This window comes from Perognathus longimembris, chromosome 6, assembly GCF_023159225.1.
Source record: "Perognathus longimembris pacificus isolate PPM17 chromosome 6, ASM2315922v1, whole genome shotgun sequence".
NCBI lineage: Eukaryota > Metazoa > Chordata > Mammalia > Rodentia > Heteromyidae > Perognathus > Perognathus longimembris.
Genome location: NC_063166.1, coordinates 16,024,605 through 16,044,321, shown reverse-complemented (window position 1 = coordinate 16,044,321; position 19,717 = coordinate 16,024,605). Strand labels below are relative to the sequence as shown.

General features: G+C 39.7%; 2 protein-coding genes across 2 annotated transcripts; both read right to left on the bottom strand.

The window, feature by feature from the left end:
* Positions 1-7,063: 7,063 nt before the first annotated feature.
* Positions 7,064-8,008, bottom strand: LOC125352238 (olfactory receptor 2W1-like). The gene has a single exon (XM_048347362.1). It carries the CDS (start codon positions 8,006-8,008, stop codon positions 7,064-7,066), a length of 945 nt encoding a protein of 314 aa, XP_048203319.1.
* An 8,366-nt stretch (positions 8,009-16,374) lies between these two features.
* On the bottom strand, positions 16,375-17,319 carry LOC125352237 (olfactory receptor 2W1-like). The gene has a single exon (XM_048347361.1). The coding sequence runs from the start codon at positions 17,317-17,319 to the stop codon at positions 16,375-16,377; it is 945 nt and encodes a 314-aa protein (XP_048203318.1).
* Between the last annotated feature and the right edge of the window lie 2,398 nt (positions 17,320-19,717).

Genomic DNA, 19,717 nt, shown 5'->3' with positions numbered 1-19,717 from the left:
CCCCACGGCCCCGAGCTTCAGATGTGGTCCCACGAGGGCTGCAGCACACACCTTCTCTCGGGCACTCTCCCTAGGACTGCGAAGAGCTAATCCTGGAAGACCTCCACTTCCGAGTCCGCCAATCGCCACTTCCGGCGACGTTCTAGGAACCGCCAGGACTCGCTGGTCGCCGTGCCCCGCCCACCAGGGGAGGGAGGGGGAGGTCGCTCCCAGGGCTTGGGTTAGGTTCAGGGAGCGTGGGAAGAATCCAGGTTTGCAGGAAAGCGGTCATATTGATTCTTACTGTCCTGGTGGGAAATCTGGACAGGAATGGACAGTTTAGAGCTAAACCTACGTCCTCAAGAATTATAAAAATCACTGAGCGAATTGTAAGCCTGTTCAAATGCTGAGGACTTTATAGAAGGGCACTTATGCACTTGTTACTTGCTCACATACTCATCATTCAGATTTAAAATGCAAATATAATTTTGCCAAAGTCGTTTCATTTATCTCGTCCGTTTTCCTTGTTTCAGTAATTTAAAGCAAACCCCAACACATTGTTTCAGTTAATCTCTTAGGCAATATGGATACTTTCTGATGGAATCATGAGGGCAAAATCCGATGTGACAACAACTTTCTCTTTATTCAATATCGAATTTGTACATTAGTTTGGTTATATCTCTTTAATTTTTTTTTAGTGCTGGGATTGAACCTAGAACTACACTTATATAATTCTTAATTTTCTTTTAGTTCAGATGTGTAGTTCTGCTTTCCTCACTTGCCCAATGTAAATAAATAAATTATTTATTTATTTTTGGCCAGTCCTGGGCCCTGGACTCGGCCTGAGCACTGTCCCTGGCTTCTTCCCGCTCAAGGCTAGCACTCTGCCACTTGAGCCACAGCGCCGCTTCTGGCCGTTTTCTGTATATGTGGTGCTGGGAAATCGAACCTAGGGCCTCGTGTATCCGAGGCAGGCACTCTTGCCACTAGGCTATATCCCCAGCCCTATAAATAAATTATTGAATTAAATTTAATTAAACTATTAAATTCCTGACTAGATTGGATCTACTGTGTGGGCCTGAATGTGTTCCACTTACTGGCTTTGTGTTCTCACTAAGTTTTTCTAGTCTTATATTTCCTATAAACTAGTTGTTACTCTTAAAGGTTAGATTAGAGTTAGGTTTAATTTCTTTGGTAGGAACTCTTACATAATGCTGTGTAGTTTCTTTTCTTTTTTCACTTCCAAAAATATTTCTGCTTCTAGACTCCATCCAGTGTCCAGGAGGGGCAGAACTTGGTGGATGAGAAGTTTTTGGCCTCTGCTTTGGATTTCCTAGTTACCCAGCGGTGCCCATAGTCACTCAGCCTGAAAATGTCAATCCCTTTTCTTAGGTCCTGCAGAGGAGAGGTGGGGAATTGGAAGTCTCATTCTGCTTATGGGGGATGGAGGGACCTGGTGGTTAGGTAGAAAATGAGAGCTCATTTGAGAAGTTCTACACTCGAGTATTAAAAAAAAAAAAAAGAGCTAAGTTACAATTGTGCTGTCCTGTAAGTGACTGGAAGTGACATCTTAGCTGTTCTGAGGCATTCTCACCCTGCCTTATCTTCTGCTGGGAAGTGACAGCCTTCCTCCTCAATGGTGCCCACAACTTGTTTCTGTAACTGATTGAAGAGAACACCACAAAGGAATGACTACTTTTGATGCATTTGAAAATTATAAAATTGATAATTTGGTTGTCCATGCATTGTATTGGAACATGGGCATGCGCTCTTGTTTATGGATTGCTTTTGTGCCACCACAGTGGAATTCAGTCATTGTGTCAGAGGCTCTCTGGACTGAAAAACTGTAGATAGTATCTGTACCTTTATAGAAACATTTCCCACCATCCCCATTGTAGAGCAATCCACACCACTTATAAAAAGTTGCCAGGAAAATTGGAACTTCCTGTTCTCAGGCTTCTTTGCTCTGTACATGCCTTCCTTTACTCACCAACAAACTTTCTCTGGATGGGATAACACATCACCAAGGGAAGAAGAAAGCTAGTCTCTAAGGCCAGTTCTTGAGACAGTGTCTGAGGGTACTTCCTGGGTCAGATTCCTAAATCTTCAAAATCTTTCATCCATCCAAAGCTTGAATTTACTCATGGACCACAGAACCGGCAGTGGCTCTTTCCCAGGCCCTCTGTGTTCTTTCAGTCCTTTTCCCTAGAGGAAGCCTTAGAAGGGCCTGTCAGATTGGTTTAGGTAGGGATCTTTTACCTAGGACCCTTGCTCAGGGATGTAAAGTAGAAAAACTTAGGCCTATGGGTGAAGACTCAGCTCTTACTAGTGCTTGTTTCAGCTCTTACTAGGGCTTCCCCTGGTGAGGAGACAGGGAGCATGCAGCGGTAGACAGGTATATGACAGTGACTTAAAAACAGTACAAAAATTTATATTAGGAACACTGTATATGATTCTGTTATCTCCATGAAAGCACCTTGTCTGATTAAAAAACAAAGGCTCAGGGATTCAATGTCAGTTTTATATTTCTAAAGGCAGACCCAAACTTAAACTCCTGTCTCTCTTCTTCCTAAGATCTGATCGTTCTACTGAGCCATAGATTAAATTTGGTATTTGCAAAGGATGAGCTATGTTCCACTGTTTTAGGCCTTTCCCCAATGTATCTGAGAAAAACAAACAAATCCTAGTTGATGCATTACCTGCAAAAATGTAATGCTGGGGAAAAGTGTGGAAATATTAGGAAGTTAACCTGAGGGTGGTGAGGCACACCTGTAAGTCCAATGTGAGAGAGGTGGAATTAGAAGATCCCGAGTTTGAGGCCAGCTTCAGCTACTTATGGAAACCTTGTCGTAAAACACAAGATATTAACCTTGACAACACAAAAGAAATACCAGGAGGTGAAATGTTTTTCCTGGACTTGAAGCAGAGAGGTGCAGTCAGAGTAGAAACCCCCGAGTGTTGCAAATGGCTTTTAGTAGAGGGCATTGCCTAGTGAACAAGATGGAGCTGAGACAAGGCCTAGGGACTGGGAGAGAAGGATAAGAATACACTTTAATAGAAAAAACAATTCAGAAAGACCCCAGGCCAGGACAGTGTGCAGGGTTCGTTCTATGTTAGTGTCTTGTGAGGAAGGCCTGCCTACTTGTGACCAAGGAATGCTGGGAAAGTCTTCCTGCCTCTCCTTTTTATTCAATGCTAGACAACAGAACATCATGATAGCAAACAGAACAGCAATGTTTAGACAGCTTGGTGCTAGTTTGAGACTTTGTATAGGTTAACTTGTGGTTTATTGAGCAGGAAGGAATTTAGCATAGATTTTTGGAAAGGAGAGCCACCCTTTGCCATGATTTCTTTTATTGAAGTCAGGCTGAGATATAGTGAAGGCTAGGGTGGAGTGTGGGCTAGAAATAAGTAGTAAATTTTCCTAGCAGTGTAGGGTTTATCTCAGGCATATTTATTTCGGCTCTGGACTCCCTTCAGGAGACCCTTAGGTTGTTAGAAGTCTTGCTGGAGTTTGGTAAGGACTTTACTCCAGGGTTTGGATGGAGTCCCTAGTGCTGGAAATAGTCCTCTTTTTCTTTTTCTTTTTGTCAGTTGTGGAGCTTGAACTCAGGGCCTGGGTGCTGTCCCTGAGCCTCTCTGTGCTCAAGGCTAGTGCTCTACCACATGAGCCACAGCACCACTTCTGGTTTTTGAGTAATTAATTGGTGATAAGAATCTCATGGGGACTTTCCTGCCCAGGCTGGCCTTGAACTGAGATACTCAGATCTCGGCCTCCTGAGTAGCTAGGATTACAGATGTGATCCATTGGCATCTGGCTTGGGAGTAGTTCTCTACATCAGTAAATTACAAAAGGATAGCAATGGTCATGGAGCCCATAGATGTGTGTCTGAAGGCTGTTCCAAGAGAGCATAGTTTTGATTACAGAGGAGCAGATGTCCTGCGAATTGTGGATGAAAGGAAATAGGGATGAGAACATTAAGAGATAGAAGAGGGAAAGGTGTATTCCAGATAGCAAGAAAAGGGAAGCTCTGAGTTCTAAGTGTACAGTGTACTGTTTTTTCAGATTAAATGCTCACATATAACCACTGACATTCAGAAGCAACACATAGGAGCATTTTAGCATGTGAACAGATTGAACACTGCAATGGGAAATGGGGCAAGTTGACCTGACAGCAGATGGTTCTAGTTTGTGTGGTTGTAATTTGTGTTTTCAGCACACATTGGAAAGGGTTCCTAGATTCAAGGGAAATATCACTGGCAAAGAACTGGTCCAGAATGGCTACACTGATTACTTTTCCTCACTCAGCAATCTACTTTCTGCCAAACAGCTTGGCCTTGGCCTTGGGTTATGAGAGCACCCTAATGCCTTTTGTGTCTGACTCTTGGTTTTTAAGTTCCTTCTTCCTTAGTCTGTACTAAGGGATGTTGTAGGATTTGTCCCAAGGCACATCACACCATATCTTTGTAGCAAATTTGAGTTTGATATTACTTTTTGTTTCTTAGATGAGAAATATGAGCATAGATAAAGGCCACATATTTAGCAGTGGTTGATACTTGAGCTAATTTCCAAATGTTTAAGACTAGGGGCAGGAGATGTGGCCCCTGCAGCAGGCTGTACCTCTACAGGCACTAGAGTGCTTTGGAAAGTATTTCCACAGGGAAAAAACACTGCCTCACTGGGTCAGGATCACTAATGCCTTGTGCCCCAGAGTAGTATATCATTTCAGAAGGTTCAAGAGCATTGGAGGACAAAAGGACAAGGTCTGTCACCCTGGTCCTGCCTTATCAGAGACTTGTCATGGTGGTTGTTAGTGTGCTATGACATTGACTCCTATCCTGTTTCTTTTCCTTCCCCAAAGATCCTGGAAGTCATCTGGGAAGGGTTGGGATTGCCCCCTCCCGCAGTGATGAGCACCTCCATTTACTACTGGCTTCTTCATCCAAGAGACACCCAAAGTGATTGTAAGGCTATCGACATGAGAGTACTCTGAGAAGACAGTGGAGATAGATAAATGGGGTGTTAGGGCTACAACTTGACCTGCAGCGGGGAAGTTTTGGTGTCAAGGGGTGTGGGGAGAGGGGAGGTTGGAGAATGGAAACCCAGGATGTCAGTGATCAGGGCACCCCTTATTTCAATGCTCAATCACTCATTCACAAGATGTTTGAGTCTTCCTGGCTCCCCTCTCGCTGTGCCAGGGAAAAGTAGCAGGAGGTTGCACTGGTCACTATTATAAAGGGAAAAAATATGTCCTTTGCATGGTGGGCACACCCTCCAACTTTTGCTTTGTTTTTGTTTCTGTTTCCTGGTGGATGAAAAAAGTGACCACAGGGGTGGGAATCTCTAGGAGGAAGAGGGAAAAGTGGTCACAGCCATCAGAGCCTCAAATTGGAGCAATTCTGCCAGTCACTAGATTGCGCTCATTCTGATGGAGATGATGGGTTTTCAAACTGGAAGACCTGAAAATGAGGGTAAGTGGACTTCATGTTCGCCAGCATCACAGAGACAATTGCCACCAAAAGGGAGAGGAAGACTTCTGGGACCATCATGGCCTGTGCAGATCTGGAACAATTATTTCTACTCTTTATTTTTCCAACAGCACCACCTTGTGTCAAAAAGAATAAGACAGCAATGGAAACAGCTGTGCAAACTGATACAAACTCACTTTTGGAATCAGAAATGTGGAGACCATTTGGGGAGGAGGGGGGCCCTAAACAGAAACACTATGTTTCATTAAATTCAACTATAAGTCAGGGCTGATGAATAGAATGCTAATAATGATAAAGAAAAACTGTGGGCCATGTTTGTCTTTGGAGTTCACAGAATATTTCTTGCTAACCAGATACCACACCAGCAACCAGGGGGGCTTTTCATATTGTTCCCATTTGTACTGTCAAAGCTTGATGCGCTCCACATTCTCATATCAAGCAAGGGAAAGGGCAATGAGGAGGGTGAGGGGAAGAGAGCTCACATTACAGAAGATGTCCCAGAGGTGGTACCTATTGTTGTTGTATGGTTGATCAAATTTGAAGAATGTGTATTGGTCTCCTCCTCAAATGATCTTCAGGCAAATTTATATGGGTGGAAGGAAGTATCATGTTTTTAAAAAACATATCTGGAGGTAGGAGCGGTTGGATTCATGCCTGTAATCTTAGCTACTCAGGAGAATGAGATCTGAGGATTGCCATTCTAAGCCAGCCCAGACAGAAAAGTCCTTGAGATTTTTCCCCCCATTTCTTTATTATCAAAGTGATGTACAGAGGGATTACAGTTTCATATGTAAGGCAGTGAGTACATTTCTTACCCAACGTCTTACCTCTTCCCTCTCCTTGAGACTTTTATCCCCAATTACTCACCAAAAAGTCAAAAGTCGATCTATGGTAAATAGATCTCAAGTGGTAAATTCCTAACCTTGAACAACAGCAACAAGAAGCTCAGGGACAGGGCCCTAGCCCCGAGTTCCAGCCCCAGGAACAGCACACAAACACAAAATGTCTGGAATAAAATTAGTGTCTAGAATAATTCCACATGTGCATAATAATTCCACTTTGTACAGATTGCTCTTACTATGTTTACTACACTTTGTAATTATATATTTGACAGTGGTCTATAGGTTTTTTCTCCCTTAGTCTTGGGCCTTGAACTCTGGGCCCTGGGCACTGTCCCTGAGCTCCTTTTGCTCAAGGCTAATTCTCTACCACTTGAGCCACTGCCAACTTCTGGCTTTTTCTGAGTAGCTAACTGGAGATAAGAGTCCCACTGACTTTCTTGTCTGGTCTGGCTTTGAACGGCCATCCTCAGTCCCAGCCTCCTGAGAAGCTTGGATTTACAGGTCTGAACCACTAGCATCTGGCTGACTAGACTTTTTTTTTTGTTGTTTTGTAATTCCTAGGAAACATTTATCTTTATGGATCTGAATCTTCTGGTCATTTTTGCTACTTCTAATTTACTAAAATAGTTAATATTCTTACACATGAATTGCAAATAAATTGTATTTAAATAAGAGAATTGGTTTAGCCTTGGTTGCCAAAGGCCATTATTTCTTTAGTTTCTCTACACTCTGGTAGGAGTTTTCCATTTACTTCACACTTTTGAGGAACATTTGTCCACCCCCAGTACTCTGTTCAGAGCACTCTTTACATCTTTGTTTCTTAAAGTGTAGATCAGAGGGTTAAGACTTGGTGTGATGATTGTGTAAAACAGAGTTAAGAACTTTCCTTCATCTTGGGATGTGGGTTTCTGTGGCTTCATATACATATAAATGAGTGTCCCATAAAACAGAGTCACTACTGTGAGGTGAGAGCCACAGGTATTGAGGACCTTTCTCCACCTGTTGGCTGACTTGATCTTCATTACAGCTTGAGTGATGACTCCATATGAGATGAGAATCAGTGACAAAGGTACTAGAAGAAATATAACTCCAAGAGTAAAGACAACAACCTCAATGACTCTCGAATGGACACAAGCCATCTTGATCAATGCTGGCATCTCACAGAAAAAATTATCCACTAGGCGATGGCCACATCTTGGTAACTTCAATGTCAAGGAACAAAGAATTAAAGCACTTCCCAAACCCCCCAGCCAGGAGATCAGCACCATCTTGTGGCAGAGCCCAGGGTGCATGATGACCATGTAGTGGAGAGGCTGACACACAGCAGCATAGCGGTCATAGGCCATCACAGCCAAGAGAAGACATTCTGTGGCTCCCAGGTCAAGGGCAAAGAAGAACTGGAGTGCGCAACCTCCATATGTAATTGACTTTGTTGGACCCCACAAATTTACCAGCATCTGGGGGATAATGCTGGTCGTGTAACAGAGGTCCACAGCAAACAAATTTGATAAGAAGAAATACATAGGGGTGTGGAGTTGGGTGTCTAGATAAGACACCAGGATGATGGCTGTGTTTCCTATGAGAGTCACCACATAGAAGATGAAGACAGCCCCGGAGATGATGCGCTCCAGGTGAGGGCGGTCAGAAAACCCCAGAAGGATGAAGTCTGTTCTGGAACTTTCATTGCTTGTTTCCATGGCCCTTTATGATATGCTAGGAGATAATGTCATGGTAATCAAAGATAGTCTGCTTTGGAACTGAGTAGTGATGACATTATTGTCATGACTATCCCAAATGCACAATTTGCATACTTTTTCTATGTGGAGTATCTCTTTTAAACGCATTTGTTTGGTGTCCAGTGCTTATAGCATCTCTGTGTTTACCAATATACAAAGGTTCTAAAATACAATGGTACTCATTCAGAAAGTATTGCGAATCGTTGAGAAGGGTTAAAATATACCTTGTTAACCATGGTTCTGTACTTTTAAATTATGAGGTCAAACCAATTATATAATTTTAAGATAGGACTCATGAGAACAAACACTGTTGGCTTCAACTTACTTGGCCCTTCTGCAGAACTGCCAGGCAGGAATTTTAATAAAAAATAGTTAATAAAACCCTGAGTTGTTTGTTTTTTTGGAGATTAGCAATTATGTGAGTGCATTTACTTGTTGCTTTGGGATCTTTTCAAATAAAATCATTATAATAATTGGCTCCAAAAGTATACATAGAAGGGACAAAATTTCACCAAGATCATTGTCTCCCCCCTGAATATTACATCATAAAATAGATTGAAACATTTAATAATTGAATTAACCTAAGATTATTTTTCCCCTGCCAGTTTCTTATATATGAACTTCAGACCTAGCCTATACATGTACTAATTGTGTGTGAATGGAATAATGACTTCATTTTTGGCATTATATAGTAAATCATTGTTCATTAAGTAAATCATTGTTCAGTAGAGTTAGACTTTGAAAATATTGTAATTGTAAAGAAAGAATTTTGTTGGTCGTTCATAAGAAATTTATTCCAAAATTACATGTAGGTGCACCCAGTAGTTGGGTGAATAATCTTGTGATTATTACTGTAGTCAAGAAATTGAACATTGTTGGCTGGGTGTCAGTAACTCATGCCTATAATATGAGCTGCTCGGGTGGCTAAATTCTGGGATTATAGTTCTAAGCCAGCTCAGGCAGGAAAGACCATGAGACTCTTATGTCCAATTAAACAGCAAAAAGTCACAAGTAGAGCTGTGGCTCAAGTGGTAGAGTACTAGGCTTGAGCACAAAAGGTCAGGGACAGTGCTTAGATCCTGAGTTTAAGCCCTAGTATTGGCAAAACCAAACCAAACCAAACCCAAACCATTGTTAATCATTCAGGAACATTCTTTGGGCCATGTCCTAAGTATAACTTGTTTCTGCTCTAGAACTAACCTGATGTTTGCCAGTAATCACCTCTTGGCACTTTACAAAGTTAACTGCCTGTATGTACATTTACCAATATTGTGCAGTTTGACTTATTAAAGGTCAGCTATATCTCTTAAGTCTCTTTTAAACAAAGTTTATTATCAAATATACTGTTAGATTTTCCTTTCCTGACCCAGCGCGTGAGGACCTGTTCCTAATACTGTCTGGTTTTCAACTGCTGGACTTTCTTGATGTTTTGTCACTGGATGCACATGGGGTTATGTAGAACCTCAATTCCTGAGCTCAAAGATGAGCACAGAGTAACTGGTGGGCATCTCTGCTGAGATAGCTGTGAACCCCACAGGTGCCCATGCACTTTCTAAGACATGTAAATTGTTTTTAGCAGATGGAAAACGTAAGTGGCTCTGTGTAAACTTCAGATCACTGAAGGCCCTAGGTGATCTTGTTAGAATGGCTACTGAGTTAGGAATTGAATGGTGTACACTTAAATACAGGATTTTTCATTTTGTACTTTTTTCTATTTTTCACATTTGCTTAACCCTTAAGCCTCACATGTTGGACATTAGTTTAACTTCAACTGAAAAGTAAATGTGATATTCAAAATGAGGCATTGCGGGCTGGGGATATAGCCTAGTGGCAAGAGTTCCTGCCTCGGATACACGAGGCCCTAGGTTCGATTCCCCAGCACCACATATACAGAAAACGGCCAGAAGCGGCGCTGTGGCTCAAGTGGCAGAGTGCTAGCCTTGAGCTGGAAGAAGCCAGGGACAGTGCTCAGGCCCTGAGTCCAAGGCCCAGGACTGGCAAAAAAAAAAAAAAAATGAGGCATTGAAACAATAAAAAATATGTAACGCTGAACTTGGGCTGAAGACATAGTAAGAAGAGGTAAGGCTATGTTTAAATTGAAACCTGTTTTCAATTTTCATAGTAGAGAAATACTTCAGTTGCTAGTAATAGAGCATTATTTTGCATTTCCTTACTTCAGTGAATTTGCAGATGAAGGAGACAAGTATATTTAAACATAATTTGGTGTCCATCAATTATATGAAAACTGAGAACATACAGAGTGTCTGAAGTTTAAGAACACATTTAATGGGAAATTTATTGATGACTAAGCAAGGGGTATCATGTGTTACTATCAAAGAGTTGTCAAAGAATATCAAAAGGGTTAAGACCATAGATACTGGGTTCAGTCTACCTGTGTATTTATTACCACAGATCACTGCCATTTTCTGATGATCTGAACTTGAGCAAGCTGAGCTAATCAGCTTTTATGAGCTAATCAACTTTTATAAGTATCCGTTTCCTCACTGACAAAACAGTTATCCTAAAAGCACATTCTTTGTAGGATGGTTACATGGAGGACTAAATGACAATCTTAATGTAAAATACTTAGCATGATGGAAAAACATGGAAAACAGAAAAATGCAAAACATATCAACTTTGTTGAATTTGAATCTTCTTTTTTTTTTTTTTTTTTTTTGGCCAGTCCTGGGGCTTGGACTCTGGGCCTGAGCACTGTCCCTGGCTTCGTTTTGCTCAAGGCCAGCACTCTGCCACTTGAGCCACAGCGCCACTTCTGGCCATTTTCTGCATATGTGGTGCTGGGGAATCGAACCCAGGGCCTCATGTATATGAGGCAGGCACTCTTGCCACTAGGCCATATCCCCAGCCTTGAATCTTCTTTACTGAGATGGTTTCAATATTACTTTCATTTCTAACTCATATACCTTTCACATTTTTTGTTTTCGTGGGAGATCTCTGCTGTCTAGAACATATTTCTATCTGTTTTCCTTGCTGTCTGGGGTAGCAGAAAACACTTACCAGAAGATAAAGAGATTAGAATCCATTGTTTTTCCATGAGGGGAGAATTCACAGTTGTCCTGTTTGTATGTAGTCCAAATGCACTGGTTTCCCATTAGGATGGAGGAGTCTTCCCTTTACTAATTGTTCAGAAAAGGAACTAGTGAGGCAACTTATTAAAGCCCTGAAAAATTAAATTAGCCTCCACCAATTTATACTGATACCATGATTCTATCCAGTTGAATTCAACTTTAGAAGTTTCTATTTAAGTTGGGTGTTGGAGGAAAGTAGAAGTTGAATTAGTTTTGGCTAGATGTATTTCTAGCTTGATATTTATTCATTTGGTTTTTTTTTTTTTTTGCCAGTCCTGGGGCTTGAACTTAGGGCCTGAGCACTGTCCCTGGCTTCGTTTTGCTCAAGTCTAGCACTCTGCCACTTGAGCCTCAGCAGTACTTCTGGCTTTTTCTATATATGTGGTGCTGAGGAATTGAACTCAGGGCTTCATGTATACGAGACAAGCACTTTACCACTAGGTCATATTCCCAGCCCCCTAGCTTGATATTTAAAATCTTTTGATATCCTCTTTATTCATATTTGTAGTTTTGCCAGGTTAAACAATGAGGGCACTGTGCTTGAGCTGGACTCCAAGAATCATTAACATGTATGAAGAAAGTATTTATTACAACTCTAAAGGCCACTTTGTTGTGGTGGTTTATACCCTGGAGGACTGGTGACACACAGAGGTGATTAAGGGAATCTGTGATTAAAGCCACAGGCTTAGCCAAATAGGAATTTTATAAAAACTTCCCTTAAGGCATTGGATTTCATCATCATTTTCCTTTCCTTTTTGGATTTCTTCAGACAAAATTAATTTCAAAGATAGATTTATATAAATATTATCTTTAAATGTGAATTGAAAAATATAAGTACAATGCAGACCTTACCTGTTAAAGTGAACACATTTAATAGAAATTGGTTTTGTTCAATGGGTAAAATATCAGAAAACATTTTATTTTTTAAATAAAACCAATGTATGAAATAATTGTAATTCTTTGTTCTATTTTCTTTAAAAAATTTTTTTTCTTTGTTCTATTTTCAAAAAGTTAAAATAAGAGATAAACTCTCTTGAGTTTCTCTCTCAGTTTAAAGACTGAAAACTTACCAATAGATTAGGGCTACTTATGTGCCACTTTTCTTCTCTTCCTCCAGCTTGATTCTTAGGGCTAACATAATCTTTAGTTTTGTGTTCCATCATTCATCTGCTTAAAGAAATAAAATAAAGCTGGGTGCTAGTGGCTTATGCCTAAAATCCTAGCTACTCAGGAGGCTGAGATCTGAGGATCATAGTTCAAATCCAGTATGGGCAAGAAAGTCCATGAAACTCTTATGCCCAATTAACCACCAGAAAACCAGAAGTAGTGCTGTAGCACAAGTGGTAGAGTACTAGCTTTGAGCTGAAGAGCTCAGGGACATCACCAAGGCCCAGAGTTCAAGCCTAATGACTGATACACACAAAAATCCCAACATGTTTACATTTATAAAAACATGTACATAACCTGTATTTTAAAGTGTATCATTTTTTTTAACTTCTGCAAAGGGTATAATTCTTTATGTATTTTGGGAGGATTTTCTGTATATACTTTTCTCTTTTTCTTTTTAGGTCTGAAACTGGGATTTGAACTCAGTACCTGATGCTTTCATTTATTGGCTAGTGCTCTACCAACTGAGCTACAGCTCTAACACCTTGCTTGAACTCTGGGCCTGGGAGCTGTCCCTGAACTCTTCAGTTAATGGCTAGTGCTCTACCACTTGAGCCACAGTGCAACTCTGACCTTTATATATTTTTTTGGTAAGACTTTGTCAATGTATTTTGTGTAGTTGTGGTCTATATATTATTGTATGAACACATTACCCTTATCTATCAACTTGTTGATGGACTTTCTGCAAATTATTTTAGCCCATGTAAAGGGCACTATGACAATTTTGTGTATGTCTCTTGGGACACATGGGCAAGAATGTCTTTGTGTATAAGTACAATAAGATTTTCAGGTTCTTGAAATACATTAACAGTAAATCTTTAAAGTCAATTTCATCCAAAATGTTTTTTATTTTTATCAGTTTGTTCTATTCTTGTTAAATAGACATAATCCCATTGGGATTTACATTTTCTTCACCATGTAGGCTTTTAAATTAGTGTAGTCTTTTAAATGATTGCCAAGTAAAATGGTGCAGATATTATCTAACTGTGGCCTTGTCCTTAATTTTCCTAATATCCAATGGGATTAAATTTATCTTCTTAGTGTTATATGCAATTTTCATTCTTTGATCAAACTGTATTTTATGGTAGATGAAATATTTTATTTGTTTGTCATATTTAATTATATTTTAGGTATCTTTAATCCATATTATCTTGTGCTTTTCCTAGAGTATTTTTGTGCTATTTTTAGTTTTGTTATACACCCTGACATTTTTTTTTGTCTGTTGTTTGGCTTCTTACTGCAAAAATCTCTCTCTACCCAAGTGTAAATGACTCACACCTGTACTACCTATGCAGGAGGCTGAGATCTGAGGATCTTGATTTGAAGCCAGCTCAGGCAGAAGTAGAGCTGTGGCTCATGAGGCAGAGTGTTAGCCTTCAGAGGAAAAGCTAAGGTACAATATCTATGTCCTTGAGTTTAAGCCTTCATACAAACACAAAAAATCCCCACAAAACAATACAAAAAATAACAAGATGTACTTATAAAACTGTACTTATAAACTGATATGTTGAATTGAAATGCTTTTGTAAAGCTACTTAAAGGCAGGCTGGTGGTTGCCTAGCATGCATGAGGCCCTGGGTTTGATTCCTCATTACCACATTAACAGAAAAAGCCAGAAGTGGTGCTGTGTCTCAAGTGGTAGAGAAAGAAAACAAAACAAAACAAAAAATAAACAAAAACCTCAGGGTCAGTGCCCAGGCCCTGAGTTAGCCAACCCCCAAATCTCTCAAATAAACTGTAATGTTCCAATTCTATTACCTAAAGACATTTCCATATTCTGCAGAATTACAATATAAAAAAGCTTAATAATTAATCCACTTAATCATTTAACAGATTTGTTAAATATACAATTTAGTCAAAAATGAATGAACGAATCCCAAATGAGTAAAAAGTTCTATGTTATGGAAAAGCTTACCAGAGAATCTTTCTCTCAATGATATATACATAGCTATTGAGTTATTGTGATCTGCTTGGACTATCCTAGACATATACTAATTATTACCAATAAGGGAAACCATAGAGTCTATGTTTCTTTGGGTCAGGCTTACTTCACTTAGTATGACTTTCTGCAAGGCTTTCCAGTTCCTTACAAATGGGGCAATGCCATTCTTTCTGATAGAAGCATAGAATTCCATTGTGTATATATACCATAATTTCTTTATCCATTCATCTACTGAGGGGCATCTGTGTTGGTTCCATATTTTAATGAAATTATGCCTTTTTGTTTTGTTTTTCTTCCCTATGGTTTTACCCTTGTCATCACAGTATCTGATTTTGGTACCCTGGGTATTGTATACATGTCTGAATCAGGGAACGGAAGGGGAACATCAAATTGGTGAGACAAATGGTAAAAGGTGAACCAATACAACAGCAATACTTACAAGACAATATGCTGTAAACCAACTGTACCACTTTGGTGGGGAGGGAATTGGGGAGGAGGGAAGCTGGGAGAAAAATTAGAGAGGAGGTAACAAGTTTAACAAGAAATGTACTCCCTGCCTTATGAATGAAACTGTAACCCCTCTGTACATCATCTTTTTTTTTTTTTTTTTTATTCTTTTTTTTTTTTTTTTTTTTTTTTGGCCAGTCCTGGGCCTTGGACTCAGGGCCTGAGCACTGTCCCTGGCTTCTTCCCGCTCAAGGCTAGCACTCTGCCACTTGAGCCACAGCGCCGCTTCTGGCCGTTTTCTGTATATGTGGTGCTGGGGAATCGAACCTAGGGCCTCGTGTATCCGAGGCAGGCACTCTTGCCACTAGGCTATATCCCCAGCCCCTCTGTACATCATCTTGACAATAAAAAAAGATATATACAAACAAAATAAAATAAGAGAATACCATAACTGATATAGTCACACTTTTAAATTTCAGGAAGTAGGGTGATGAGATTTTGGCAGACTTTTTTTTTTTAAGGAGGAAAGATTTATTTTAGCTTATAACTTTGGCAGACTTTAAAGAGGTAAGATTTTAATTTGGTTAAGAAACATGGCATATATACACAATGGAATTCTATTCATCCATCAGAAAGAATGATATAGTACCATTTGTAAGGAAATGGAAAGACTTGAAAAAATTATATTAAGCAGGGGTTTCCTCATTTGTGGTAGCTAGAATGTGCCTATAAATCTGCAAGTCAACACACTTGGTGGTAAAAAAACACACACACACTGGAGCATAATAAATTACACAAGTGTCTAGGCATTCACACACCATGAAACCATAGAAGGATATTCTTAGGAGAGGAACCAAAGATGCAAAATCCATGGGCATTTGATCATATAAAATAATTTTTATTGAACTCCAGGAAATGGAAGCAAGAGCATTTTTCTTTGCTGCTTTTCTTTTTTCTTGGTTTAATTGTCCTTTTGTTTTGTTTATCTGTCCTTGGGAGGGTAAGAGGGAGGGCAGAGAAATGAGGGACAAAGGATGAACAGATGCAGCAGTAGTACTCACTAGACACTATGTTGAAAGTGAACTTGTGGATGGGAATGGGAGGGAGAAACTGGGAGAGAGCAAGGGAAGGGGTGATACTGTCCAAAAAGAAATGTACTCTTGGTCTGACTTACATAATGGTAACCCCTCTACACATCACTTTTATTGTAATAAAAATGCATGGGAAAAGTTGTATTTCACAGATCTATGGTTCTGTAATTACTACATTTTGTAATTATATATTTGACAATGGCACTTGACTAGTTTTTGTGTTTGATGTCTAGGAATTATATATTATTATGATCTCAATCTCAGATTGAGATGCACTTCCCATTTATTAAAAAGTTCAATAATATTTTGCTAAATTGCTACTAAATGGTCTTTATTTCTCTAGTTTCTCTACACTCTGGTAGGACTTTTCCATTTACTTCACACTTTTTTTTTTTGCCAGTCCTGGGCCTTGGACTCAGGGCCTGAGCACTGTCCCTGGCTTTTCCCGCTCAAGGCTAGCACTCTGCCACGTGAGCCACAGCGCCGCTTCTGGCCGTTTTTTCTGTATATGTGGTGCTGGGGAATCGAACCTAGGGCCTCGTGTATCTGAGGCAGGCACTCTTGCCACTAGGCTATATCCCCAGCCCTACTTCACACTTTTGAGGAACATTTGTCCACCCCCAGTACTCTGTTCAGAGCACTCTTTACATCTTTGTTTCTTAAAGTGTAGATCAGAGGGTTAAGACTCGGTGTGATGATTGTGTAAAACAGAGTTAAGAACTTTCCTTCATCTTGGGATGTGGGTTTCTGAGGCTTCATATACATGTAAATGATTGTCCCATAAAACAGAGTCACTACTGTGAGGTGGGAGCCACAGGTATTGAGGACCTTTCTCCACCTGTTGGCTGACTTGATCTTCATTACAGCTTGAGTGATGACTCCATACGAGATGAGAATCAGTGACAGGGGTACTAGAAGGAATATAACTCCAAGAGTAAAGACAACAACCTCGATGACTCTCGAATGGACACAAGCCATCTTGATCAATGCTGGCATCTCACAGAAAAAATTATCCACTAGGCGATGGCCACATCTTGGTAACTTCAATGTCATGGAACAAACAATTAAAGCACTTCCCAACCCCCCCAGCCAGGAGATCAGCACCATCTTGTGGCAGAGCCCAGGGTGCATGATGACCATGTAGTGGAGAGGCTGACACACAGCAGCATAGCGGTCATAGGCCATCACAGCCAAGAGAAGACATTCTGTGGCTCCCAGGTCAAGGGCAAAGAAGAACTGGAGTGCGCAACCTCCATATGTAATCGACTTTGTTGGACCCCACAGATTTACCAGCATCTGGGGGATAATGCTGGTCGTGTAACAGAGGTCCACAGTAGACAAATTCGATAAGAAGAAATACATAGGGGTGTGGAGCTGAGTGTCTAGATAAGACACCAGGATGATGGCTGTGTTTCCTATGAGAGTCACCACATAGAAGATGAAGACAGCCCCGGAGATGATGCGCTCCAGGTGAGGGCGGTCAGAAAACCCCAGAAGGATGAAGTCTGTTCTGGAACTTTCATTGCTTGTTTCCATGGCCCTTTATGATATGCTAGGAGATAATGTCATGGTAACCAAAGATGGGGTCAATCTGCCTTAGAACTGAGTAGTGCTGACATTGCTATGACTATCCCAAACTCATTTATTTCATACTTTTAGTTTCTATCTGCGTTATCTCCTTGCTTGGTGCACAGTACCCATAACATCTGTGTGTTTACTCATATTCAAAGGTGTCCTAAAACACAATGCTAAACTTAATCGGTATATAGTAAATCATTGAGAAGAGTTAGTATGCGTTGTTATTCATGAGTTATACATTAATATATTTTTCTTTCTCTGAGGTTCCTGGTTCTTGAACTCAGGCCCTGAGTGCTGTCCCTGAGCTTTTAAAAAAATTTTGTTTTTGCTGAAGGCTGTCTAACCACGAGCCACAGCTCTACTTTTGGCTTTTTGGTGGTTAATTGGAGATAAGAGTCTCATGCACTTTCCCAAGCTGTCTTTGAATTGTGATCCTCAGATCTCAGCCTCCTGGGCAGCTAGGATTACAAGTGTGAGTCACTGTGCCTGGGTTCTATGCATTTTGCTCATGTGATAAGACCAATCATATATTTTTAAATGAGGACACCTGGTAACAGTTACTGTCCTTGGCCCCTCTGCTAAGTTATCAGGACAGCATTTATTTTTATTTATTTATTTTTTGCCAGTCCTGGGGCCAGTCCTGAGCACTGTCTCTGGCTTCTTTTTGCTCAAGGTTAGCACTGTACCTCTTGAGCCACAGTGCCACTCCGGCCTTTTCTGTTTATGTGGTGCTGAGGATTCGAACCCAGGGCTTTGTGCATGCAAGGCAAGTACTCTACCCCAAGCCACATTCCCAGCCCTCAGGGCAGCATTTATTATTATTATTTTTCTTTTTTTAAATTAAATTTTATTGACAAGGTGATGTACAGAGGGAGTACAGTTACATAATAAGGAGGTGAGTACATTTCTTGTCATATTTATTACACCCTCCCTTATTTTTCTTTCCCTTCCATAGTTCAGGTAAGCATATATACAATATCCAGTGTACCAAAATCATATACAGTAACCACATAGGGTATGCCAAAGGAAATTCACCTCGTACATTAAGTGTAATGATCAGGACAGCATTTAATAAAAACAAAATAATTAAATAAATCCTGAGTTGTTTATCCTTATGGAGTGACCAAATGTATGAGTACAACTTTCAGTTGCTTTGGAACCTTTGCTTATACAATAACATTTTGACTCTATAAGTATACATCTAATGAGTAAAAATTTTACCCAAATAATTTTTCCCCCTGGATACTGTACCATATATTTAAATAGTTAGAAACACTGAATTAGGCCTAAGATTTTTTTTTTTCTTTTTTGATTCACTTCATGTCCATGAACTTCAGTCCTAAGAGTATATTTATATTTTCTTGGAGGACATGGAATAAATGCTAAACTGTCATTTGTGGCAGTATCTACTATAATAAATATTCTCAAGGAAATCATTGTTATATAAACTTAAGTTATATGTAGTTATATAAACATATATAACTTATATAAAGTTATATATAAAGCTATGTAAAGTTAGAACATGAAAATATGTAATAATAAATAAATGTATTAGCAAGTCACATACAGTTTTCTTGGCATAAAAGCATAACCTTAACTAAGGAGTGTTGAATGTTGATGCAGTAGGGTGTTTTCTAATTCCAGCAGTGTCTAAAATCCCAGCCTACTTCTTAGAAGCTGGGTGTTGTCAGGCAATAATTTCATCTGACTGAACATCAAGTTCTTACTTTGTGATTTGAATACAATAATATTCCCTTAGTCAATGGGAGGTTATGAACATTGATATTTGTAAAAGCACTTGAAATGATTTTGAGTTTCTACTTAATTCTAAAAGAGGAGAATCAATCCTTATTCTATAATAATAATATTATTATTATTCAGTTTTTACACTAATAAACTCACCATGATGGTTTCAGGATAAATAGGATGCCAAACACTTTTTTGTATTTTATTTTTAACAGGCATCTAGCTTTGAATTCAGGGCCACTTACTTGCTGAATGGACGCTCTACCACTTCATTCATACCTCCAGTCTATCTTTTTTTGTGGACTTAGAAATGGATCTCTTTGGCTTTTATGACTGGATAGGCTTCAAACCATAACCCTCAAGATTCCAGTTTCCTAGCCTGCCCCAGGAACACTTGGATCTGGCCTTTGAGTTTGATTTTTACACCTCTCCCTCACAAATAATTATGATTACATTTTTGAGTTACTGAATCTTAGTTATGACTCCTTAAACCTACAAAAATATGCATAAGCAGAATGCAATATTCAGATTCAGGTGACTAAACTCAGGATCAGGAAGTGATTTTAGTTCTTCAGTGTCTTTTTTTTTTTGGCTAGTCCTGAGGTTTGGG

Excerpts from the sequence above, each read along its gene's own strand:
- LOC125352238 (XM_048347362.1), bottom strand. The coding sequence starts at position 8,008 with ATGGAAACAAGCAATGAAAGTTCCAGAACAGACTTCATCCTTCTGGGG.
- LOC125352237 (XM_048347361.1), bottom strand. The coding sequence starts at position 17,319 with ATGGAAACAAGCAATGAAAGTTCCAGAACAGACTTCATCCTTCTGGGG.